The 25,956-nt window shown below is 35.4% G+C and overlaps 1 protein-coding gene across 1 annotated transcript; it reads left to right on the forward strand.

The window, feature by feature from the left end:
• The first annotated feature begins 1,234 nt into the window (after positions 1 to 1,234).
• On the forward strand, positions 1,235 to 23,828 carry LOC130800651 (E3 ubiquitin-protein ligase KEG). Its single transcript, XM_057664218.1, has 16 exons — positions 1,235 to 2,210; positions 4,605 to 4,967; positions 5,084 to 5,314; positions 5,489 to 5,614; positions 5,687 to 6,023; positions 6,147 to 6,304; positions 10,004 to 10,161; positions 15,626 to 15,744; positions 16,063 to 16,197; positions 16,650 to 16,774; positions 17,658 to 17,762; positions 17,847 to 18,080; positions 19,393 to 19,726; positions 19,810 to 19,998; positions 20,076 to 20,381; positions 22,117 to 23,828. Exons 1-16 carry the CDS (start codon positions 1,489 to 1,491, stop codon positions 23,323 to 23,325), a joined length of 4,851 nt encoding a protein of 1,616 aa, XP_057520201.1. The 5' UTR covers positions 1,235 to 1,488; the 3' UTR covers positions 23,326 to 23,828.
• Positions 23,829 to 25,956: the final 2,128 nt, after the last annotated feature.

The raw sequence follows: 25,956 nt of genomic DNA on the forward strand, positions 1-25,956 counted from the left end.
AAAAAAATCAGCAAAAATCTCCTTGTTCTTTTACTAGCTGTTGCATTTTATTGCCATTTTGGTTGTACTTTCATTTTCAAAGCTTGTACTCATTGCTGAATGCTTTAGTATAAATAGGATGTATGAAATCTTGTACTACACAACCTGATTTTTTACATTCTGAATACAAAACAACCTTTGAGCAAATTCCTTTGTTCTCTCTTTGCAATTTACTTTAACTTGGATTGGTTTTAGTAAGTTGAAGTTCCTATGCTTTTCATTCTTTTGGCTTAAAGTTTGAATGTGTTCTTAGGAGCCCTTGGTTTTAATTTGTGGTGAATTTGTATCAAATTAATCCTTGTATCAGCCCTTTTCAAGTTGTTCAATTCAACATATCTTTTCTTAATTCTTCTTATTACAAAACCCACAAAAATCACAAAAAAAAAACATTTTACAATACAACCTAAACTTTCAGCCTTAATTGCTGAATTTCGAAACCTCAAAACATACGTGTGCATATAGTTTGGTCCTTGTTCATAACATAGCCAATTTATATCAGTAGGTATGCCTTGAAATGAATATTTTAAGTCTTCGAAAGAGTATTTTAAGGCATGGAATTGATATATTTTAAAAAAATTTAAAAATTAATAAAAAAATAATTAGGCTCGGCTTGTTGCATGTGTGAGGCCGTTGCATTCAAGATTTGATGATTGCTAATTAAAAAGAGAATTTAAACAAAATAAGCAAAAATGCATTAAAATAATCCCAAAATAGGTACGGTAAAAACTTAATTCCCAAAATAAGCATGTAAATTTCCAAATTTAGGTCGCTGTTCGGTGTTACTAAAAGCGGGCATATGCAAACAAAAAATTTAATTAAGGTATATGGGAAAACAATCGCCCACTATTACTAACAGCGAAGCATCACACATGTAAAAAGTCAACAACAATCAAAAAGTCAAAAAAAGTCAACTCAATTGCCCCTGTTAGTAAGATAAGACGATTGGTTGGCTAACTTTTTTTGACTTAGTTTAGTAATTATCCGCAATTACTAACAGCAAACAAACTCAATACCTTAGGAATGGATTAGAGGCACTTATTTTGAGAAATTTCCATACTTAGTTTGAGAATATTTTTTAAAAAAATGCTTATTTTGTATAAATTTTTCATTTAAAAAGCATTTGAGACGCGCCTGACAAGTAATGGGCCTAAGAAACAGCAATACAATGAAAGAGAAGGAGAAGTACAGTAAAAATAAAGTAATAAACCATCCCTGAAAAATCCCCTGTTTTCTTTTCCCACTTTCTTCATTGTAATACTCTTACCTGATCGATCACACTGTCACCAAATCCCTACTTTCTCTCTCCTACCTTTTTCCTTTTCCTCCATTTTCCGCCATGGATCTACCTTCTGAAAGCCCCATTTGCTCGCGTTAGATCTCCCATTTTCATCTCCATTAACCATCAATCTTTTCGATTTCTTACTTTTTAACTTAATAAATTTCAAAAAAATGAAAGTTCCTTGTTGTTCAGTGTGTCATACGAGGTACAACGATGAAGAACGAACTCCACTATTACTCCATTGTGGCCATGGATTCTGTAAAGATTGTCTTTCTAGAATGTTCACATCTTCGCTTGATAACTCTCTCGCTTGTCCTCGTTGTCGTCATGTAACCCTAGTAGGAAACTCAGTTACAGCGCTGAGAAAGAATTTCGCTCTACTCGCAGTCACCTCTGCTTCCGGTAGTGATGATGATGACGACGTCAGTGATGGAGAGGATGATGTGGATGATAACAACGATGAGTTCGAGCAGTACGAGGAGGATCGACGTCGGAGCTCGAGCACTTCATGTTCGGTTGGCGGAGCAATCGAGCTGGCAAATCATGGAGATTTGAGGTTTTTGCAGAGGATTGGGGAAGGGAAGAGGGCTGGGGCGGAAATGTGGACAGGAATTCTTGGTGGTGGAGCTCGGGATCCATCTCGAGGACGGTGTCGACATAAGGTGGCGGTGAGGAAGGTAAGTATTACCGAGGAGATGGATGTGATGTGGGTGCAAAATCATTTGGAGAATTTGAGGCAGGCTGCTAAATGGTGTAGGAATGTTTGTACTTTTCATGGAGTTAGTAGAGCGGTTGATAATTATCTTTGTCTTGTTATGGATAGATGTTATGGATCTCTTCAATCAGCTATGCAGAGAAATGAGGGAAGGTTGACACTCGAGCAAATCCTCAGGTTTGTTATTTTCTTTTCTCTTGAAATTTGTGATTGTAAGATGAATTTGAAGTTGTTTGGATTGGATTCCGGATTCATTGAGTTGTCTTGTTGTTTGAATACAAGGATCTTTCTATTTATTGCCATATGGGGTTTTGCCCAACAGCATTTCAAAGGGCTCCCATTTAGGTGGAGTTTACCCTTGATATTGATAACAAATAAAAATTATTTTAGATTGACTCTTGGTAACAAACCTGCAACTCTACATAAATAACAAGTTTAGTCATTAAGAGTTGGGACTTTGGCTTTTCTGCTTATCATGTTAGAATGGATTTTTGATGATGGAAATAGTTTGGAACTAAGGATTCTTATCCATTCCTTGTATAAAGTTTGGTTGTTTACTTAAAGGTTGGGACTTTTGGCAGTTCTGTTTTTCATTTTGAACGGATATTTTTATGATGGAATTAGTTTGAAAGTAAGGATCTTTATCCATTCCCCATATGAGATTGGGTTGTTAAGCTCAAGTTGGGTTTTTTGGCTGTTGTATTTCTCATGTTGAACAATTTTATGATTGAACGGTTTTCTTAAGGACATGGTTTTCTCAAGGATATGATTTTGTGCATATCGAAAACTGTTTCATATTATTGTAGATAATTTTACACGAACTTGGTGATTAATAATTGCAGATAGCATCAGTTTAGCTCAAGCCCACAGTTGGGTTATAGGGGATGATTGAGGGTACTCCATTTAGTAATGTGCCACATCTGCTTTGTTACATAGATTTCAGATTTGCAAATTTCTGTTTCCTGTCTGTGTTTACTTTTGTCCCATGCTCGAGTTAGTGCAGCCTAGGTATTGTTGTGGACACTTCTACAGTATCAAATAGCCTTATAAATTGTTGATAATAATAAAATGGTTCCAAATTACAATAGAAAAATAGGAAAAGAAACACCAAGAATTTAATTTAGGGCAATTTTTTAAGTAAAAGTTTATCCAAATATTTCCTATTTTTATGGTTAAAATCACCCTTTTTGTTGGTGTGAATTGAACATGTTGGAGAACCTTTACTTAAGGAGACCTTATAAGGCATTAAATCCTCATTGGGGAAATTTTTGTTGCGAGAATGGAGAAGTTAATGGTCATTTATTTCTTCAATTCAAGTTGGTGAGTGTATTATGACAAAGCTTTTTAAAATTAGGGGTGAAGAATGGGTTACTATGAGAAAGATTGGAAACTTTTTTTGATTAACCATCGTTGTATGGGAAGTGATTGTGATCTTAAAAAGATATGGGTGATTTGCTTTTATAGAGAGGAAAGAAAAGCTTTTATTGTTGGATTTCTACGAATAAGGGCCGGGTCGGGCTTAAGTAAATATGGGTCGGGTTGGATAAGAGTCCTTTAAATTTAATATGGGCTTTAAATGGGATGGACTTTGAAAGCCCGGTTCGGCCTAACTTGGCCCATTTTTATTATTAAAAATTTAAAATTATTTTAATCTCCATTTATCAATTTATAACAATTAAAATATCATTTATTGTAATTAAATTGAAAAAAATATCAATAACCCCAATTGACATTGTCATTTATAATATTTAAATTATCTATTAATTATGCTATTTACAAAGACCTGTTTCTGACCCTTATTAAGCCCTTTTATAGCCCACTTCATTTTAATTATAGTAGAGCCCATTTTTCAAAAATACACATCTCTGCTATTAATTATCAATTAATTATGCTATTTCTTATTTTTTCATTCTAATTCGTAATTTCCATCAAAACCAAGAATATTTGAGATTTTATAATAGATTATTGTGGAACATATGAATAGTCGAGATGTGTATTTTTTCATTTTATAAAGTGGTTGCAACTATTGAGTTTTCTTTCAAAAGTGGAAATTGACATGGTGCGTATTACTAGCTTTCTTGCTTTCTTTTTGGCGATTGTTGATATTCCATATGATGTTTCACTTCTTTGTTATAGAATGACCTTAGTAGATTAATTCTAGCTTCCTTTTACCTTGATGTCTACTTTCATCCCAATGTTTGTGTTCGTTTTAGAAAAATTGCGTATTTGTTCTTTATTCTTTCCCTTCCCCTATCATGTGGAATTTTCAACTTTATGTCTACTATATTTATAATGCTCTCCTTTCTCTAAATTCATGGAGGATATTTGTTGTGAAGTTTAGGGAGCCTTTCTTTATGAACTGATCCGATAGGTGCTTTTTTGGAGGTGATATATTCTATTGAAAAATACTGAAGGCTCAAGAATAATACAGGAGTTGATACTTTCAGTGTATACAGTTCAATGTTCCTTGGTTTCATAGTGTGCTGGCGTTGTTCATTTGTAAATTTCATTCAGTGCTAGGTTTTAATGCTGTCATCTGATAGCGTGTTTGAGTTTTCTTGATGTATTCAGATATGGAGCAGATATTGCTCGAGGGGTCACTGAACTTCATGCTGCTGGTGTTATTTGTATGAATTTGAAACCGTCTAATGTCCTTCTGGATGCGACTGGTCATGCTGTGGTTTCTGATTATGGACTTCCAGCAATCCTAAAAAAGCCAGTATGTAGAAAAGTTCGAGCAGAAGGGGATTCGTCAACAATCCATTCTTGTATGGACTGCACGATGCTAAGTCCACACTATACAGCTCCAGAGGCATGGGAACCTGTTGGGAAATCCTTGAACTTGTTCTGGGAAGAGGCTATAGGGATTTCTACGGAGTCCGATGCATGGAGTTTTGGGTGTACCTTGGTGGAAATGTGCACTGGGACTGTTCCGTATGTATCATGCGTCCATTTTCATTTGACTTATAATTCTATGTTTATCTTTAGCATGATAGCCTTGTATAGTTGAACACAGATTGACTTGTGATCCACCTATTATTGGCATCCAGTTGGGCAGGTCTGAGTGCTGAGGAAATTTATCGTACTGTTGTCAAGGCTCGAAAATTGCCTCCCCAATATGCAAGTGTAGTTGGTGTCGGAATACCGAGGGAGTTGTGGAAGATGATTGGGGAATGCCTACAATTTAAACCATCTAAGCGACCCACTTTCAGTGCAATGCTAGCCATATTTCTTCGTCATTTACAATTACTGCCTCGAAGCCCGCCCGCGAGTCCGGAAAAGTATAGTCTTTCACATTCCTTTCTGTGCCGCTTTTATGTTGTAGTTTGTTGACCTTTTTTTGATCTTAGCCCACATTTTTGCATATAGTATAATTACTACTATTTTATTTTATGTGCCCTTTTTAATTGAGTTATCATATTGTTTGTATTCCCTTAAAAATGGCTACTTTTCAGCGAAGTAGAAGCATGTACCAGTACAAATTTGATAGAACCATCTCCAACATCCGTCTTGGAGGTTTATCCATATAACCCCAATCAATTGCATCTACTAGTTTCAGAGGGGGATCTGAATGGTGTAAGGTTGGTGTGCTGCTAGTTGCGTGTGTCAAATGATCATTTCTTTTTCATCTGATTTTTTTGCTGCTCATGTAGAAACTTCCTTGCAAAGGCCGCATCTGGAGCTGGTAGTAGTGCAGTGTCTTCACTACTGGAGGCACAAAACAATGATGGGCAGACAGCTCTTCACCTTGCTTGTAGAAGAGGGAGTGTCCGACTTGTTGAAGCTATTTTAGAATATGAGGAGGCCGATGTAGATATCCTCGATAAAGATGGGGATCCTCCACTTGTATTTGCTTTGGCTGCTGGATCTCCTGAGTGTGTGCGTGCCCTTATTAAAAGAAATGCTAATGTGAGATCTAAATTGAGAGAAGGATTTGGCCCTTCTGTAGCCCATGTCTGTGCATACCATGGTCAACCTGATTGCATGCGTGTACGTCTTCATGATTTTTAGATATTTCATGGATTTCTGTAGTTCGCTTGATATACTTTCCCTTTTACTGGTAGTTACTTGATTGGCATGGTTTTTATATGCGATTTATTTTAAATGTGACAGGAGTTGTTATTAGCAGGAGCCGATCCTAATGCTGTTGATGATGAAGGTGAATGTGTGCTGCACAGAGCTGTTGCAAAGAAGTATACAGACTGCGCTTTGGTCTTATTGGAACATGGGGGTTCTAAATCAATGGGTGTTCGGAATTTAAAGAACATGACGTATGTATATCTATTCTGTTCCTTACTTTTGCTATCATGTATTTGTTTGATCCACAACCAAAAACTAAATTGTGTAGAAACAAACCAGGGAAATGTCACTGTATAACATATAATTTATTTACTAAGGTAATTGAACTTATATAATCTTGCAAGCATTTTGTCAAAACTTAGTTTTCCTAAAAACATGTCACATAATCCCTGCCTCAAAATAACACATGAGGTTGCTGAACACACTTTCTAGAGGGGTTTTTGCTGCCTAGGTTAAAGCATCTAGACGTGAAAAAATTTCTATAACTTTTGAGTTTGATAAAGTACTCGTGCTTCATTGTAGATATTCTGTTCGTCTATACCTAACATAGTATGCAGTTTTGTGGCTTTCGTATTATTCAAAATTCAAATATTCAAATGGGTCTCTTAAACCACTTTCTCCATTTTGTTGTATTCCATGCTATGTATGTTAAATGTCAATGAACACCTTGCACCCCTCTCGATGCGATAATCTGACTATAGTGTTTGGTTTGAGTTTTGACTATTTATATGGTTTTTGTCCCTTAAATTTTTGGCGTCGATGAAGTTTAATACTTTAGATACGGTTAAGACATTTGCGCTAAAAGTTTGGATGAAGTACCCAGGTTGGATCATTATGGATGTCGTAAGAGAATTAGTTTTCTTTTCCAATTTTGTAGGCTTTCAATTATATAGGGGCTCATTGTCATAGGACGCCTTTTAAACCCCCAAGTATGGAGCATGGTGGTCCAAAAGATTTTGGAAAAGACTAGAATGTTTCCGGAATGTCTAGATGTATCTTAGAACTTTTCAAAAACATAATTTTGTATCGAATGCTCTAGTAGAGTTTATAACACTTAATGTGAAAACTAGTTGGGTCTAGGATGATCAAGGTGGAACTAGAATATTGAAGTAAAGTGTTGTATGTACTGGAATAGTGTAGAAGTCTCTAGATTATCTTAGAAATGATTGCAATAGAATGTTGTACATAGCTCTAGATTTGTATAGAACTGTCACAAGCAGGGACATGTGGCTTAACTCTAGCCACAAGTTGAAAAGGTGTTAGGAGTTTTATAGCGCACTCAAGAATAGTATAAAGACCTTAAAGGGATAGGCCATTTGTACATAACACACAAGCCTTGTAAACCATTCTCATAGTAATCAAAGCAATCTTAATACCTACTTTCCAAGCTCTCCTTGTTTACCTAGTAACTATACTTTCCAACTCACATCACTTAAGAATCCAACCATAGTTACATGGAACGTGGAACGTAGCCATGTTCCATGATCCGAGAAAGTCTGTCCCCAATCACCACGAAATGCGACCCATATCGTTTAAGGTGACGTCTCGGTTTAGAAGACTTTTTTTAAAAGGCATTTTGGCCTTTATTTACAAATTAAAGAAAAAAGAAAGTAGAAAAAAAACTAGATGAAACCTAGAGTTCTAAAAAAAATTCACTTGAAAATAATTTCTTAAAGCAAAATAATCATTTTAATTTAATTTTGTTTTCAAATATATATTTCATACATAATGTATCACATTTCCAATCGTTCTCGAGTCAATTTAGGTTGCGTTTCTGTGTTCCCGTTCCCCGTTCCAAACCGAATGTCGTTCCAGGTAACAATTGACCTAGGGCCTAGCAAACAAACATGAGAAGGCTTGACTTGGCTTACGACCGAAGTGTCAGCAAGCTGCCGAGTCCACACGTGACATCGTGCTTTATCTTTGTACGAATTTTTGTTATCATAGCATACAAGGTTGTTTAGGAGGAATGTGCCTTCTGATGCATGCGCTTAAGATTAGTTGTCATGTTTAATTGCCTGGGTTGTTAGAGATGGAAACAGGTTTTGCCAATTCACTTATTTTTGACATTTCCTCCCTTTTTTCGTGTCTAATGTATCTGTTTTTGAGTTGATGAGGTCTTGAAGATCTTAGAAAAGTTGGAGTTGCTTGATATGTGCCTTCATTTTTTTGTTTGCGATCATCTGGAGATTGGATGTGTAAGTTTTGTTGTTTTTTCTTTCGCTTTTCGTTTTTATGGGTAGAAAATCGGCCAACAAACTCAAAACTCTCCCATGATAAATGTTAATCTCCGATATGAATCGCTCAAAACGGTCAGAAAGCGTGTTGACGCGCCGTTTTTCCATACAATGTGATAAGTCGCGAGTTCTCGGAACGGCTAGCTGAATATCTGTGTCAACTCGGCCGTATTTTTGCACCATGTTAAAGGGCAAGGGAATTGTTGATTGATTGATTAGAACTGTAGTGATTGGTTGTCAAACTCTTATCTCCTAGTTTTTTTGTATGTTTGTACTAGAGAAGTGTGCCTCAGCTTGAGCATCATATATTAATTTTACATTTTGTTGCTAAATTATGTTGGATTTTCATAGTTTAAGATTTATGTTTCCTGTTTTGTTCAGTTAAATTATTTTGTTTTATTATTTTTTCCTAGACTTTCTTCATATGAGATAGCCACATGGGTCACACTGAGGTGAAGTAAATGGGCATTTAACATTTCAATTAGTAGGAACTGACATACGTTATTTATCTGCAAAGGTTCTGAAATTTCAAAATTATTTGGTTTTTATTTGAAGATATACAATCTTAGATCTAAACATTAAACCATTGATGAAAGCGTTGGGGTTTTCAATCTCTCAGAAGAAGCACTGAGGTATTTGGTTATGGTCAAAGAGAAAAGGCATGTGTTTGTTTATGTTTTGTAGATAAGGGTTATGATTTAGTGCAAAGTGAGATTTGGGACCTATTTTGCCATGTTTTCTCAAAACAGCTGGACTTTGGGTAACATGTTGGGCTCAATTTTGCCAATATCTTCTTGCAAATTGCAATATCTAGTTACACTTCCCGTGAATAGTAATGATTTTGAAAGTGCCGTTTTTCACGAAAGGCGAGGCCCACATTTTGAAAAAAATTGAGTTTTCAAACCAAAAAATCAATTGAAGAAATTCAGTTATTAAATTTTCTGATCTAAAGAAAGTATTGTATACAGAGACATATTTTTTTGAAAAAGAATTTTCAGTTAAAATATCACTTTCCTAGCAGCGACAACCCACGACCACCCCCTCCCCCTGCCTAGTGTCTGATGCCCACTTTCCACTCCTGCTTAAACCCCATGTTTCCCCTTCCTGAAACCACCCTCACTGCTCACCCTTAAAACCCCCTTAAAACCATTACCAAGATGATCCCCTTGTCGGAATACCATCCACCACTGATGACAAATCCTTCCTCACAAGTAATATTCCATCCCATACCTTAAACTACATGATACTGCCCCAAAATTGTTTCTAGGGAACTTTTAGGACTGATTTCTGGGTAGTTTACTGCGGCAAATGGTTATCGACTGTGAGGGATGCTTTCTAGCAATAGGATCGTTTTGTGGTGTTTTTAAGGTAGGGTAACGGTGGGGGCAGAAGGGGAACAGTGGTTGAATTTGCAGAGTAGGGCTTGCTTTGCCAGTGGAGGGAGAGTGCGACCGGGGAGGGGAGGGGGGAGGTTAACAATGAGCTACTAGTGGCTGTGGGAGGAGTTGAGGTAGGAGAGTGGTGGTGTTCATGGGGTTTGGCTAGGGCAAAGAATACAGTTTGTTTTTTTTGGATATTTTGCATCATATGATGTTTTGTTGTGGACCTTGTTTGTGCCATTGTGTTTATTTAACTATCAAAATTATGTTACAGACCTTTGCACCTTTGTGTTGCAACATGGAATGTGGCTATTGTGAGAAGGTGGATAGAAGTTGCTTCAATTGATGAGATTGTTGATGCAATTAATGTGCTGAGCCCAGTTGGTACTGCTTTGTGTATGGCTACAGCTGCTAAGAAGGACCATGAAAAAGGTGAGTTGAGAAAGATTTGTCATCATTATTGCAACATTGTTCATTATCAATAGTGAGCTTATATGGGCACTCATTTGACTTGGTAATTGGTAGCACTTTTTTCTGCTCTGAAACTTTGGTTGACACATATTTTTCATCTAATAAACCACTGGTCGATCTGTTTTTGGTTATTGTTTGTGCTATTAGTGCTGTCATGGCTTGTTTTGAAACTATTTTTATGATATGCATGGTAATGATTTGTAGAATGTCAAGAAAACTTCTTTGAACATGAACTTTTGCTATTCTCATGTTCATTTATTATTGTTGCCTTGTTCAGTTAAGTTGCCATGGTGATGTGTCTCGTTTTTATGTTGTTTTCATGCCTTTTGCTAACTTGTACAGTTCTATGCTTTAATAAATTCTGCTATTATTATTGCTTTCTATCATTTTTTCTTCTTCGGTCTAATTTAGTATGATGCTGAGACTTGAATTCAAGTATTAGACTGTGAGTAGACTCTAAAGGTTAAACTTGTGACACTCAGAAAGATAAGAAGATGCCAAGTGTTGAAAGATATATCATGGACTCAAGGAGAAGGATTGTTTGTATTGTTATTATGTATTATATAGATTGGAGTACTGCTGTTTTTCTGTTTACTTAAGTAGAAATGTTTGTATTAAAGTGTCTGACTTTAATATCATCACCATGATGACTGCTACATTGCCTATTTGGTATTTTTCCTCGTCTAGTAATCTTTGCAAGGGGTAACTCCATTTGCTTTTTCTTGCCAGACTCGTGAAATATATAAGGTAGTGTCTTATTTGAAATTTTTAATTTAAAATGTGGAATTATAAAGCATAATTTTCAAATCCAATTGCCGTGTTTAGGAAACATTGGAATATTTGATCCCAAAATCAGATTTCAGAGGTTGTTTGGGGAAGTTAGTGCTGCATTTTACTTATCTAGATAGTTATTATATTTTGAGGAAGGAATCTTTTGAGCTAGACTAGCAGAACAACTTAATTAGGAGTGGCAACATCCTTATTACAGAGTATCAGTACTCATTACATTGCAGACTTATTCTATTTATTTTGATATTTGGAAAACTGTCGTAAGTACAAATTAGGATGAGAAGTCCCAATTGCGAACACCTAAAATCTACATTACAATTTTTTAATTACTCCTACAAGGATCATTAATAGTAGCGTGCTCAAAAAGACCATTTGTTTTAGCCCATAGTGACGCTAGGAATTTAGCTTTCTCCCTTATGATTTCCATCGGAAGGAAACGAATATCAAATATTCGTCTATTCCAACTAAACAGACCAATCATATTGCAAAAACAAGGCCACATCACCGTAATACAACTGTATTGTAAAAATTTTTAAGTTTACTGCGATCGAAATATAGGCTACATTGACCGTGAAATATGTTTTGTGACCGTTACCGAAATTGTATTTTTGCACTATGATAGCACTAAAATGTCCACAACGAAAGCCGCAGTGATTAAAGAATAGAAAATCCCCAATCTTCCATGGAACTACCACTGATCTCTCCCTATCATAAAAAGTATGCTCCATAGTTTTCTTGTGAAGCTACAATCCAAAATGAGATCATTATCCTCACCATATACTAAGCACATAACACATTTATGGGGGCCAACAACAAACCACACAAAATCTCTAATCTTATGAGCAACTTTTGTCTTCCAAATTAAGTTAGCCGCAAAATAATGATTAAAAGAGGAAGTACATGATATTAAACAAGAGTAAAAAGAAGCACAAGAGGATTCTTTAAATGAATCATGAATCCAAGACCTAGAATCCAAATTCTTTGAAGGGACAAAATTCTAAAGAATGAACAACAAATCATCAATATATTGAAGGTCTTTTTCTAGAGGATCTTGCCAAAAGAAAATAGACCATGCCACTTGATTTTTCCCTCCATACAAGAATAAAAAGCACAAATAGGAGCATCATGTTTAGTTGATAATTGATGTAGTCTATGAAAAAGATCACCTGCTTAATAATTCTTCCCAATTCATTATAATGATTTGTTGTAAATTGACGTGACCAATTTATATTGTTACATTTTTCACTTGGCTTCACAACAATACATTATTACTTTTTATTTCTTTTGTTAATACTAGATTATGTTATTGACTTAACGTATGATTTTATATTGTAAAGTAGTGTTTATCTTAGTTCTATGTTATTGTTATATGAAATTCAAGTTGTTTTAAGTTTTCATATGTTTTAAAATTGATTTTGGCGTATTTTTAGCAAAATTCTGCGCCTCACATAAAAAAGCTCGCACCTCCGCCTTGCGCCTTACGCCTCGGAAAACAATATGACCTTTTGCACCTCGGTGCTCCTCACGCCTCTTAAAACTAAGCCTGCATATTGAAGGTCAGTAGGTGAATAATCATAATGATTTGTTTACCCACTCTTAATTTTTTAATTAATGCTCTCTCAACTCCTCTAGTGAGTAGAATACCGAAAACATATACAACTAAATAGAAAAGAAGTGGAGATAAGGCATCACCCAATCCTTTGGTAGATTAAAACCATTCTCAAGGATAACCATTCACAACTAACGAAGAGCAGATCCATTTTCTCTTTAATTCCCCAAAGCCCTTCTTTTCCACGACCTTATCTAAGAAATTCCTATCGACCCTATCAAAAGGCTTGTCAAAATCAAGCTTGAAAATCACTTCTTTCTCACCTTTTGATTTGATATTTGCACCGTGTCTGCAACAATCAAGACCGCCATAAGAATGTGTTGATCTTCACATGTGGTGATCTTCAATAAAAGCACATTGTGTTGAAATCGCGATTGAAATCGCATGGCATAAATAGCAAGCTAATACCTTGCTTAAGATCTTGTACGCACTAGCTAGTAGTGAGGCTAGTGCGTCTGAAATCGACTATCTTCATAGCCCCTTTCTTCTTGGGAATAAGGTGGATGAAGTTTGAATTTTTGAAAAACTACTCCGTTGGCATGACCCTCTCTTGACATCTTTTGAAAAATTCCAGAGTGAAACCATCAAGACCGGGGGGTTTATTTCCTTCCATCTCAAAAATAGTGTTTTAATTACATCCAACTCAAATGGCCTTTCTAGCCAATTAGCCTGATTATGATCAATAGCGCACCAATTTAGTCCTTCCACAAAAGGTCTCTCATTGAGGTCTAGTGAGAATAAATCCTTATAGAATCTTGATATCTCCTTCCTAATCTCTTCATCATCCCTCAAAACCCGACCATCTTCTCTCTCCAAGTTGCCAATGTAGTTTTTCTTCTCCTACGCTTCATCTCCTTAAAGAAAAGTCGCATTTGTCTTTCGCCCATCTCAATTTTATTTTTGTTGCCTTTTATCGTCTAGTAGGCTCAAGTGATCCAATTCCCTTTACTATCCTTCCCTATCGCTATCTCCTCTAGTAGCACATAGTTACATAGTTCTCCTATCTTTACAATCCATTTTATTGATTTTTCGTTATAGAATTTTCTTTTTCTTAACCAAGGCCCCTACACTTCTCTATTATATACTTTCAACTTGCACTTCAATAATTTGTGTTGTATCATTATTTTAAACCCCTCCCATCCATTGTCCTTTAATTCAGTCCACCAGTTTCTTGCTTGTATCTGAAAATTCGAATGTTCCATCCACACATTTTCAAATATGAACAGGGATGGACCCGCTCTTGAAATTACATATTCAACCAATAGTATATTCAATCAATTGTGGAAAATGATCAGAAACTAGTCTTGAGCCCAAAGACGTATTTAAGTACCACAAATTCTCATTTAAGATGGTCACATTGTGAGACAATCCTTAGTTGAGCGAAATTGCTAAACTAGAGTAATCAAAACATTCATTGTTGTTGAAATGCTCACTTTTAATTAATTTTTTTTTAATGTTTGACACATCATTTTGGATATGAAGATGGACACTTTAAATATTGAAGGAGAGAGAAATAAAATGTCAAAGAATTTAAGAGTAGTAAGGAAGGAAAGAAAGATGGGTTGCGTAGCTACCACTTTAAGTTTTTAGGTTTTAGTTTTTCAAAAAAATAAACATTTCTTTTTTTCTTTTTCTACAACAAATCCATAACTAGTTTTGTAATACACAAGTACTACATCTCTTCTATTATCTATCCTCAATATCAAGTGTTAAAACCGCACGTACCAGTTCTTCAAAATCCATATAAAATGCCATTGAAAAATAGTTGACAAATATTCTATCTTATGCCACTACTTGTCATTGTTAATGATAGTTTCAAACTAATACATGATCTCTCCTGTTGAGAAGAAAAAAAAATTTCTTCTCTAGTGCCATACATTTTGGTTTAGCTCTTGATCTCAATTGGATTCCCATTCTGGATCCTAACACTAGAAATAGTTCTTGATGACGATTGACGAAGGTGAGAATGTTAAGCAACATCAACTTATTAAAGACGTTCGTCATCGTCATCATTGTCAATTACCGGTATGACATCAATGTTAAGCTCCTAATATCCACTACCGTTTCTGAGGGTATTAACACTGCATCAAGAATTTGCCCCCCCTTCCATGAAAGTAATTTGTTCTACGGAAATCGTCTATGAGATGACAGTGCTTTATCTTTTCCCAATACCACTCCTAGAATCTTATACGTACTAGTGGTAAGGTTAATCGGTTTGAATTCAGATATACCCTTGGAACCTTCCTTCTTTGAGATTATATGAATGAAATTCGGACCTACGTCATCATTGAGTTGAGTTGGTTCTAATCCTTTGTCTCTGAACTTTACTTGAGCTTTAATTTGCGATGTCTTCTAGGTCTCTTATACAATATTTCTTACCCCATTTCTACTAAGTGACTCCCATCTAAAGGTTTGAACGGTTGAATGTATGTAACCTTACCCTTGTAATAAATAAGAGGTTGTTTACGATTGTCCCTGAGAGCAAGCATCAATTGCAATTTCACATAATTAAGTACAAATGATTTGATGTCCATTTTACTATAGTCCTATATAATTTCAAACCAAAGAATGTAAAAATTTTTTGTCCTTTGGATTCAAGAATGGAATTGTCAAGTTTGTTCAAATGTCTCGACTTGTCGCCCCCCTTTCTTTGTTCCCACCTTCCATGTGTCCTATTTTCAACTTTGTTTTTCCTTTTCTCATGTATAATCTACATTACTCATTTGAAAGAAGGGAATTTTATTCGTAAAGGTTCTTATTATTACACGACCCCCTCTTCTTTTCTCTATTATTTGACTCTACTAAATTATTCAAGTTTGCTACAATGAGCTTTATGCTGTTATCAGCTTGACTTTTACTTCTTTTTCCTTGGATGGAATTTTCTGACTCTTGCTTCCTTCGCCAGAAAAGGTAAAGGAGAAGAAATTGCATCTCTAGTATTTAGGTGATTTTCCCCCTCCTGTTGTTTTGGAGGATCTTGTAAGGAACAGAAAGTGTTCTGACCTTAGTTGTATATTTGTGTTGTAGAGGGAAGAGAATTGGTGCGGCTATTGCTTGCTTCTGGTGCTGATCCTACAGCCCAAGATGCTCAACAGAGGACTGCTTTGCATACAGCTGCTATGGCTAATGATGTGGAGCTTGTGCAGGTGATAATTCATTTCTGGGTTCATTTAATTTATTGGTACTGAGATTAAGCAAGTTTTATTGAATAAAATGGTATTCAATGGTTCATTGACTTAACTACTGTTGAAACTTGTAGTATTAAATGGTTTGCAGACAAAGAATTTTATACCCTGTTGAAATTTTACTCAATAGATGTTGTTAGCTGCAAAACTATGTACTGTAGGCTAGCTAATTAAAATATAGAACCTTATCTGAGAAAGCAGTACGGTCGACATTATAGGAAGATTAACTCCATCTTATTTGATTTACTATTTTTCATTTACTTTCCTGTCCTGAAGCAGATAATTTTAGATGCTGGAGTTGATGTTAACATTCGTAACAAGCTCAACACAATACCTCTTCATGTGGCGTTGGCTCGAGGTGCAAAATCTTGTATAGGACTCCTTCTATCGGCTGGAGCTGACTATAACTTCCAGGTTTCAAGCATTTCTTATCATGAAAACTCAGTGGAATTGAACACATGAAGATTGCTTACCCCCTTCCCCAATTTGATACTTATCAATGGGAAATTGTGATCTTTGAATATCTTGACCTTTTGTCGATTGGTTGTTTTAAGGGAAGCAGTTTTTTCCTCAATAATACTTCCTCCGGCTTTATTTACTGACATCTGTATAGTAACCAAATGTGATTTTATTCTGCCTAATGTATGAAAGAACATGGGCGAGCGAAATCTTGTTTGATTCATCTTATTGCATATTTGAATAATGCCACTAAAAAAATTTACTTATGCACAATCAACGATATTATGCATCAAAATAGTGTATTGAAGTATGCAGTGTTGCAAGTAAATAGAAAAAGAGGAAGTATTTTGTCCTATAATCCTCTCTTGCTTGTGTATCCTTAACATATTAGTACTGCCTATTTGTAGGATGATGAAGGTGATAATGCTTTCCACATAGCGGCTGATGCAGCTAAAATGATCCGTGAGAACCTTGAATGGATCATTCATATGCTGAAGTATCCAGATGCAGCTGTTGAGCTAAGAAACCACAGGCAAGTTCTACCTGTTTTGGATCTCATAGCTCTAAAATCTAGATACTAATAATGTGTGTTCTCAGACTTGTTTATTTTATCTTCTCTTATTCTGTGCTGTTAACTGTTGGTGCTTATTGTCGAAAACATTTTGGATATAGTAAGTTATTTTGGTTTCAATTAACGAACTAGTATGACACAACATTCCATTACCCCAACGCTCTTAATTGGCTCCTACTTACACTGTATTTGGATTGACTGATATGGAAGGAAAGGCAAGGGGAGGATTTGGATGGGTTTTCCTTTGTTTGTATAACATTTTTGAAGGGGAAGGAATTTGTGAGGAAGGGATTTGAGGAGATTGGAAGGGGTTTAGTCTTATGTTTTGTTAATAGTCAAATCTTTTCACTTTTGGAAAATTTAGAAGGAAAATGGTATATTGACTATAAAAATAATGAAAATGACTTATACTCTTACCATTTTGTTTTCTAATTTGGATGAAACTGTGTCATTTCCCTTTATTAATTTTTAAGTACAAAAATTTCATCTTCTCCATTTCCTTTCTCTTCCTTCCAATTCCCTCCTAAACAATCAAATAAATTATCTCCTTTCATTTCACTTTTCTTCCTATCTTCTCCTTCCCTTTCCTTTCCGTCCCTTTCCTTTCCATCCTAATGTTCTATCCAAACATAGTGTTAGGCTTCCACCTAGTTATGGTTTGGAGGGTAGGATGTAGACCACCTTAACCTTGTAATAGCAACGAGGTTGCCTCTAAATTTTTATTGACCGTTGATAGAATGCATTATCTACAACCTCACATAAAATAGAAGTTCATTCTCAATGTTTCCGGATACTTATTGTTACCTGCTCACTTTGTTGATGCGTGTTCTGTGATGGATAGCAGTGGTAAGACGTTAAAAGACTTTCTAGAGACTCTTCCTCGAGAATGGATTTCCGAAGAGCTGATGGAGGCACTTTTGGATAAAGGGGTTCAGCTGTGTCCTACTAGGTAAGCAAAATGACTCTTCACAGTGACATTATTGCATATCCTATTCTATCTTTCTGGCTATTGATTTCTTGTGTAAATATTTAGATATGATGTCGGTGATTGGGTGAAATTTAAAAGAAGCGTCACTACTCCAAAGTATGGTTGGCAAGGTGCAGAACAGAAAAGTGTTGGTTTTGTACAGAGTATTGTTGACAAGGACCATCTGATCATCTCATTTTGCACTGGAGAGGCTCATGTTATGGTTAATGAAGTTGTGAAAGTGATTCCACTGGACCGAGGACAGCATGTGAAACTTAAAGAAGATGTCAAGGAACCGAGGTTAGATCAGATGTGTGGTTGATTCTAGTAGTGCTTGCACCTTTTGTTCTATTTTTGTAGAATTTATTTTATATACTAGCTTTGAAATGAATGCTATGCACGCAAACTATGGAGGATAAGAAATATTCTTAACATCATCATTATTATTATAACTATATCATTATATTATTAATAATAATAATAATAATAATAATAATAATAATAATAATAATAATAATAATAATAATAATAATAATAATTATTATTATTATTATTATTATTATTATTATTATTATTATTATTGTTAGAGATTTTATAATAAATTTGTACATTTAATTTCCCTACAATATTCCAACCCCACTTCTCTATAATAATCCCATCTTTTGAATAAGCAATAATAAACCCACCATTGATACATTTGTCTTGAGTACACTAGATCACCGGTAATTTACTGGCCACCTTGCCTTTAAAAAAAGAAAATTTTAAAAATTTTAAAATATCTTAAAATAAAGAAATATTGAAATAAAAAATATTAGTAGAAAATAATAAATCTAAAAAGAATTTAAAAAAATTAAACCCTCGCTCCACCTTCTCTAACCTCTTCCCCCATCCCTTCCCCACCATTATCCAATCCGACTATTAGGTTGCCTCGATCGCCACTTAAGACCACCATTGCCATTTCAAGTTCATTACCATCACCAGTTAACCGCAACCATCTTCAATCAATCAAGAAACCCCAATCTTTCTTCGTTATTCCGTTCATTACTTTCACCATCTTCAATTTTATTGAATGTTTGTACCATTAAATGTATACAAGCTTATAGGTCAAGTTTCGACATGCTTAAATGACATATATAATAATCTAAATGGGAAAGGTGGTGAAAGAGCAGGGACAACAATGGAAAGAGATTCTTATTGTTCAATTTAATTTATAAAAAACCCACCTTGTCACTGGGATAACAATGGAGGATTAAGGTATTGAGGTAGGGAAGCAGAGGAGCTGTTTGTGGGAAGTAGGGTTAGGACAACAATGGAGATTTGGTGGGAGCCACAGTGGTCAGTAGTAGGGGCAACAATAGTAGTAATGGTTATGAACTGCATATGTTATGGATCTTATTTTATCATATTATGCAACATATGTTGTGGAACTTTGCATTTGAAGGATACATTAAGGTTAAGGGAATTTGTGAACATACCCCTCTCAGTTTGCATGCAAAACCTTAGTGTTGCATTTTTTTAAATGATGAAACAAGTATATTACTTTTATAACCATATAGTTGATAATTTGTTTTTATAACTGCTTATTAATATGGTAGTTATAATTATGTCTTAGATTCGGATGGAGAGGCCACTCACGTGATAGCATAGGAACTGTACTATGTGTTGATGATGATGGGATATTGCGGGTTGGGTTTCCAGGGGCTTCCCGGGGATGGAAGGCTGACCCCGCAGAAATGGAAAGAGTTGAAGAATACAAAGTTGGGGACTGGGTTCGTATCCGTCCTTCTCTTACCACAGCCAAGCATGGATTGGGTGCTGTAACGCCTGGAAGCATTGGTATAGTATACTGTATTAGGCCTGATAGTAGTCTGTTACTGGAACTCAGCTACCTTCCAAATCCATGGCATTGTGAGCCAGAGGAAGTTGAGCATGTTGAGGCTTTCAGGGTAAGTAAATTTTCCTTTTTCTGTAATATTCTTCTGTTTATTCTATGTAATTGTTCATTTGTTTTACTTCTGTGCCTTTTCAGATTGGTGACCGGGTGTGTGTGAAACGCTCAGTTGCAGAACCGAGATATGCTTGGGGGGGTGAGACTCACAATAGCGTTGGGAGAATCAGTGAGATAGAGAGCGATGGCCTTTTGATTATTGAGATACCTAATCGGCCAATTCCCTGGCAAGCTGATCCAGCAGACATGGAAAAGGTGGAGGATTTTAAGGTACATTGTTATCCTTCTGCATTGGTCTGTACTTGATCACTGTATACATGGTTTCAGTGCTCACTGCTTGATTGCAGGTTGGGGACTGGGTTAGAGTCAAAGCTTCAGTCTCCTCTCCCAAATATGGATGGGAAGATGTCAACAGAAATAGTATTGGAGTAATCCATAGTCTGGAGGAGGACGGTGACATGGGAGTTGCCTTCTGCTTTAGAAGCAAGCTTTTTTGCTGTTCTGTAACTGATGTGGAGAAGGTGGCTCCTTTTGAGGTTGGGCAAGAGATTCATGTGATGCAATCTATTTCTCAACCACGTCTTGGGTGGTCTAATCAATCCCCGGCTACTGTTGGGAAGATTGTGAGAATTGACATGGATGGAACACTGAATGTAAGTAATGTTATTTCTTCTGTTCCCTTTCTTTAATCTATTGCTGTTTACAGTAGTCTTAAGTGTCATTACTTGAAACTTTGTGAATCTACCGGAGTGATGAACCTTCGCATATGGACTATTCACAATTTGTCATTATGAAATCGTCACCTTTCTTATAGTAGTAGGAATGAGATATGAAAGGTTTACCCCTTTTCCTCATTATAAGCATATCATTACTTCTGTTATTTAGTGCAACCTTGAACCTGAAAACCTTGTCATTGGGGAGAAATGGTGCACCAAAAGAAGATGACAATTATTTAGGATGGGAAGGAATGTCCAGGTGGGAGGGTAACTTTGAAGTTTCTGCTACCTGAATGCTATTTTTTTGATAGGCGAATGCAATAGTAGCACTTGCAGATAAGATCCAGAGTTACTGTTTGAGTAGACTGTCATGCCAAGTCTTGTAGTAACAATAGTACTTGTAGTAACTGTTTGAGCAGATTGTCATGCCCTCTCCAAATATTCACAAACATCATTTTTTATTCAAGATCTGGACATTGATTAGTAGAAATAAGTCGTTCTTATTATGAGATTGGTAATGAGAAAATTAAGTTCATATTTTTGTAATATTATCCTTATTATGGAAAACAACATGTGGAACATGGTGTATTATCGACACAATACAAAGTAAAGCTATAAGAAAAAAAGCCTAATAGATATATCCACATTCCATAGCTGTTAAATTTGTGCTATAGGTGCAAATCCAAGAAGTATTTTTGTTGAACTCTCTTATCCGCTAATTTTTGCCTCATTTCTTTTTCTGGAAGTCCTTACATATATGTGAAGTTCTAAAAGACATAAAAATATTTATGAGGTCTACAAATCTAAATCTTTATATAAAGTAATAGCCTCTTTTATATTATTTTCTATTGATGCCTAGTGGGGGTTTTCACTCTTTGCCTCTATCAAAATGAGTTCACTGAAAAGTAATTCAGAATAGTTCCAATAAGTCTTGTATTGAGGGTATTCAAGTTCAATTCATATACCTACATGTTCCAATAAATGTAGATAAGTTCATGCATTAATGCAAGTATCATTGTCCCTGCCTCCCTCCCCTATGTTTTATCGATTTCATAAGATTTGCAGTAAAATTTATATCTTCTATTTTTTGTAAGAAAATAAAAGAGAATATAATATTTTAAAAGCAATAAATAAAAAAGCACAGAGGAAAAAAAGAGGAGATTCTACTATTTTCATAGGAAGAGGTCGAAGAAGGTGAAAGCTAAGAGAGGAAAATTGTACACTGTTCATAATGAAGTTTTACGAGAATTGATTATTATTATTATTATTATTATTATTATTATTATTATTATTATTATTATTATTATTATTATTATTATTATTGTTGTTGTTGTTGTTGTTGTTGTTTGTTGTTATTATTATTATTATTACTACTACTACACTAATACTATTATTGTTATTATAATTATTATTATTATTATTGTTATTGTTATTGTTATTGTTATTATCATTGTCATTATCATTGTCATTGTCATTGTCATTATCATTATCATTATCATTATCATCATCATTATCATCATATATTGTGGCAATTTCAATGTGTCAATACCATTTCCTTCAAAGTAATGACTTTCTCATCCTCATACCAAAAAAAGAAAAACAATAAGGATTATATAAAGTAAGCTCTTTACTACTGTTCCTTTAAATGAGCTGACGTATTGGACTTATACAGGTGAGAGTAGCTGGAAGATCCAGCCTGTGGAAAGTTTCTCCCGGAGATGCAGTATGCATGTCAGGCTTTGAAGTGGGTGATTGGGTTCGATCAAAGCCTATCTTGGGAACTAGACCAAGTTATGATTGGAGCAGTAAGGAAGGTGTAGCAGTTGTCCATAGCGTGCAAGATAATGGTTATTTGGAACTTGCTTGTTGTTTCCGTAAAGGGAAGTGGCATGCTCATGACACTGACATGGAAAAGATCCCTGGTCTCAAAGTTGGGCAGTATGTTAGATTTCGTGCTGGGCTAGGAGAGCCAAGATGGGGTTGGAGAGGTGCTAATCCGAATTCCCGAGGTGTTATTACTAGTGTTCATGCTGATGGAGAAATAAGGGTAGTATTCTTTGGCTTGCCAGGGTTATGGAAAGGTGATCCTTCCGACTTGGAGATTGAGACAGTGTTTGATGTAGGTGAGTGGGTAAGATTGAAGGATGGCACTGAAAATTGGAAGTCTATTGGGCCTGGCAGCATAGGAGTTGTACAGGGACTAGGATATGAAGGTGATGAATGGGATGGGACTGTTTCTGTTGGGTTTTGTGGAGAGCAAGAAAAATGGGCTGGGCCCATCTATCGTCTTGAAAAGGCTGACAAACTGATACTTGGACAAAAGGTTCGAGTAAAATTCTCAGTTAAGCAGCCTAGATTTGGCTGGTCTGGTCATAGTCATGCTAGTGTTGGAACAATTGCTTCTATTGATGCCGATGGCAAGCTGAGGATATATACACCAGCGGGTTCAAAGGCTTGGATGTTGGACCCATCTGAAGTTGAAGTGGTTCAGGAAGAGGAGATCCGTATTGGTGACTGGGTTAAGGTCAAGGAATCAGTGACAAACCCGACTCACCAATGGGGAGATGTGACTCCTTCCAGCATTGGTGTGGTACATCGCATGGATGAAGGGCAGCTCTGGGTGGCATTCTGCTTCATGGAAAGACTTTGGCTTTGCGTGGCACCAGAAATGGAAAGAGTTCGGCCATTCAAGGTTGGAGATAAGGTGAAGATTAGAGAAGGTTTAGTGGCCCCACGATGGGGTTGGGGAATGGAAACTCATGCTAGCAAGGGAGAAGTGGTTGGAGTTGATGCCAACGGGAAGCTAAGGATAAAGTTTAGATGGAGAGAAGGGAAACCGTGGATTGGAGATCCTGCTGATATTGTTTTAGATGATACCTAGAATACAACGGAGAAGTTGGCCATTGTATTATGTCATGGGCAGCTTTGGGAAGTTTGGTCCCTCGATTTTTTTGTAGTGGCTTCAAATGTACCCTGCTGCTCTCTGAATCATCCAGTATATGGTCATTTTAATACATTCATAATGCATGGATGATACATTGGCGGAAGTCTTACTGTTAATAAAGAGAAGAATGACCATGCATGAACATGCTTCGACATGGCAGTGGGCTCATTTCACTGTTGTAGACAGATAAATACGTGAGCCAAATAAGGGAAGTAACGGTGTGCCATTTGTATTGCATTAATTTATGTATAATAGTCCCTTGGAGCTTCATATTGCATATATATAGAACTGATACTGAAATTTTGTACAAATTAATCACCATAATCAAGTTATTGGCCTTGTCTTCGTGTTGACTTTGTTTCGACTTTTACGTTCTTGTACATGACTAAAAGCTTGGAATTTTCCATCTTTGAAAACTCGTAGCTACAATGTTCGCAAAACAATTTTTGAATTGATTTTAGACTATTTTGGCAATGTTTCTGCTCTAGTGAATTTCGTGTTTGTAGGTGTTCAAGACAATTCTAATTTTACAATCTTTTACATAGGCCGTGTTTGGTATTGTTTTTTTTGTTGAATCAATTGGGGATACGTTTGCATATAGTTCTCATATACTACTTTTGTATCAATTAACAAGTAAACCTTTTTTATGACAAGTAGATTTTCTTTTGTTAAGTAGACCGTTTCATTTTGCATGACATGTAGATTTTTTACTTCTTCCGTTTTAAAACACTTGTTACATTACGGTTATTGGCACTACTCATTGTTCAAACTTATTTTTTATATTGCGGCTAATATGTAAGAAAAAAAATATACTCAAGTGGGATTTTGTTTGAATTGTATAATTAAATACTTTCAAAAAAATTTTTTAAATTATTTTTAAATGTGTATAGTTCAATATACAAATGATTAAAGTTACACATTAAATTGCGCAAAAAATCAAATGTAGCAAATATAATAGAATAGAGAAAATATTATTAGTTCCAAAGTGAGCATACTTTTATAGAGAGCACAAATTCTTGCTTAGCACCGTCCCATTAGTAGGACGAGTTCAAGTTGTATATGATTGGTTATAATATATATGTGATTGGTTTTAATCTATATGCGATTGATTTTGTAAATTTAAGTTTCCAGAAAATGTTTCGTTTTATTATCTATATGTACATATTTAAGGCATATGTGATTATTTTTAAGTGTAAGTGATTATTATTATCGTATAATTTATCTACTAATAGATTATGTTAGAGCAAACGCTCTATCCTTTGAAGATTCTTAAAACAAAAATGAAAAGATTGCAAAATGTAAAAGAAATTAAAACAAAGAATTAAAAGGTTGGGAAAATCCTAATATCAAATTGATATAAGATTATAAAACCCCACCCAATAGAATGAAGACAATTTATTAATAGGAGTTCTTGATTACATCCACTAATCTAACTCTAATTATGGAGAATGAAAAACTATAGAGATTCCCAATTTCACCCTCCCTAATTTGTGACTCTCTCTCTCTAACTAGATTAATTTCACTTATCTTGAGGATTACAAGAGGGAGGTCAATGAGGTCAGTTAACATCCCTTAAATCTAAAATAAAACCAAATAGTATAAAGAAATATATGCTAGATTAGTGGTTAGTACTCTCATCTCCCCATAGCATAGACTTAGGTACAAAACTTATTAATAGCATTCATGAATATTTTTTTTCCTGTTTTTATTACCCCTATTAATTACCCCAAATTTCCAAAGAAAGTAAAAGCCCAATGTCGAAGCAAGCCTATTGGCTCTGTGAGAATATGACAGTCATCTGACCGACACCATCTGACCAGCGACCGGCGACCGGTGTCCACCACAACACCTCTCTACTTGCCGGCTACCGCGCTCCACATCAGTACATCACTGTCTTTTGTTGGACCATTTATGAGTGATTTGTTTCATAGTTTGTCAAATGATGACATTATGCGTCGCTTTAAAAATATGAAAACGCAACGTGGGCATTTGCATAAATTTATTCAATGGTGATTGTAAGTTTTTTTTATTATTGACATCACTTATTTTTTTCTGGATCCGCCACTGAATATCACATAAAAATAATTATAATACCTTTTAATTATCAACCTAACATTAAATCTAATTAAAAATTAATGGATAATAATATCGAGAATATGACCAATAATCTAAAAATAACTCATAAATATTACCGTGTAGCCGTTGGTATATTGGATCAATTTGAACCGAACCCAAAAATAACTTGTCTCAAAACTTTCTCGTTCGACCGTCTTGAACGGTCATGTAGAAATGCTTAATTACTATAATGAAAAGTAACCCCAAGCTCACAACTACCTAATGAGAAGACAAGCTAGAATACTCGTATTCTAAAAAAACAAATATAACTGAATAAACGGGATGAATTATTTGTGTTTAGAAATAATAAGTAATTTTACGTGGTAATCCTACGGTTTTTAGATTTTCTACGTGGTAACCAAAATTTTTAAAAAATCTACGCGGTAACCCTGAGGATACCAGATTGTCCCGCCGTGACCTATTTGCGCATAAAACAATAGCAAACGTTGATTT

Source organism: Amaranthus tricolor, chromosome 15 (genome assembly GCF_026212465.1).
Source record: "Amaranthus tricolor cultivar Red isolate AtriRed21 chromosome 15, ASM2621246v1, whole genome shotgun sequence".
NCBI classification, from domain to species: domain Eukaryota; kingdom Viridiplantae; phylum Streptophyta; class Magnoliopsida; order Caryophyllales; family Amaranthaceae; genus Amaranthus; species Amaranthus tricolor.